Source organism: Alternaria postmessia, assembly GCF_024291825.1.
Source record: "Alternaria postmessia strain BMP 2775 chromosome Unknown scaffold_552, whole genome shotgun sequence".
Classification (NCBI taxonomy): Eukaryota; Fungi; Ascomycota; class Dothideomycetes; order Pleosporales; family Pleosporaceae; genus Alternaria; species Alternaria postmessia.
Genome location: NW_026260625.1, coordinates 1 through 766, shown reverse-complemented (window position 1 = coordinate 766; position 766 = coordinate 1). Strand labels below are relative to the sequence as shown.

Below are 766 nucleotides of genomic sequence, written 5' to 3'. Positions count from 1 at the left end.
ACAAAGCATGTCTCCGATGTGGCAAAGTTGGACACTTTGCCAGAGACTGCAAGGAAGAACAAGTCAAGCAGGCGGCCATCAAGATCAGGATGATCAGACAAGGCACGCCATACCCGACTCAGATGGAGCCGGATGACAACCTAAGCGATATGGACCTATACGAGGAAGCACGCTTAGCGACCAACGAAGGGTTTGTGATGGTATCACGACCCAAGGTCGTGGTCTCGGTAGAACCAAGGACCACAGACTGGAGAATCAAGGGCCGAGTCGTAAGGAAACGACTAGCCAACAACCAGTGTTGGATATGCGGAGAGAAAACACACTACGCCAACGACTGCACGATTCAGAGGCGAATCATGATCATCGGCAAAGACGCTGAGGAAATGGGGCACGAAGCCGTGCGCCAACAACCCTACTTCGATAACACGGAAACTGAGGTCTCGGACCAAGAAGCTCCCGAAGTAGAAGATACCGAGGAACACGAAAAGCTATGTTGGTATGACTGCAAAATCGACTGCACGTTCCATAAGGAGGACAAGGAGGCATGTAGGACGGACCAAGATCGGTGCTGTCACATGAACCTATGGCCGGATGAATGCTTGGCAAAGGAATGTCACATCCATGATCCAGAACCAACAAATCCTCACCACAAACTTCTATGGACGCAATGCAAGATCGGCTGTGACTTCCACCGCGAACAACTCGAGGAAGCACACAAGGTAGACGATTACTACCACCGTACCTTATCCTCAAACATCTGCAGGGT

At 50.9% G+C, this 766-nt stretch overlaps 1 protein-coding gene across 1 annotated transcript; it reads left to right on the top strand.

Annotated features, from left to right (window-relative positions):
* Positions 1–122: 122 nt before the first annotated feature.
* J4E82_011756 (uncharacterized protein) lies at positions 123–496 on the top strand (the record flags this gene model as incomplete). Its single annotated transcript, XM_051737945.1, has 1 exon — positions 123–496. A coding segment is annotated over one exon (374 nt), but the record flags the coding sequence as incomplete, so codon positions are not given.
* Between the last annotated feature and the right edge of the window lie 270 nt (positions 497–766).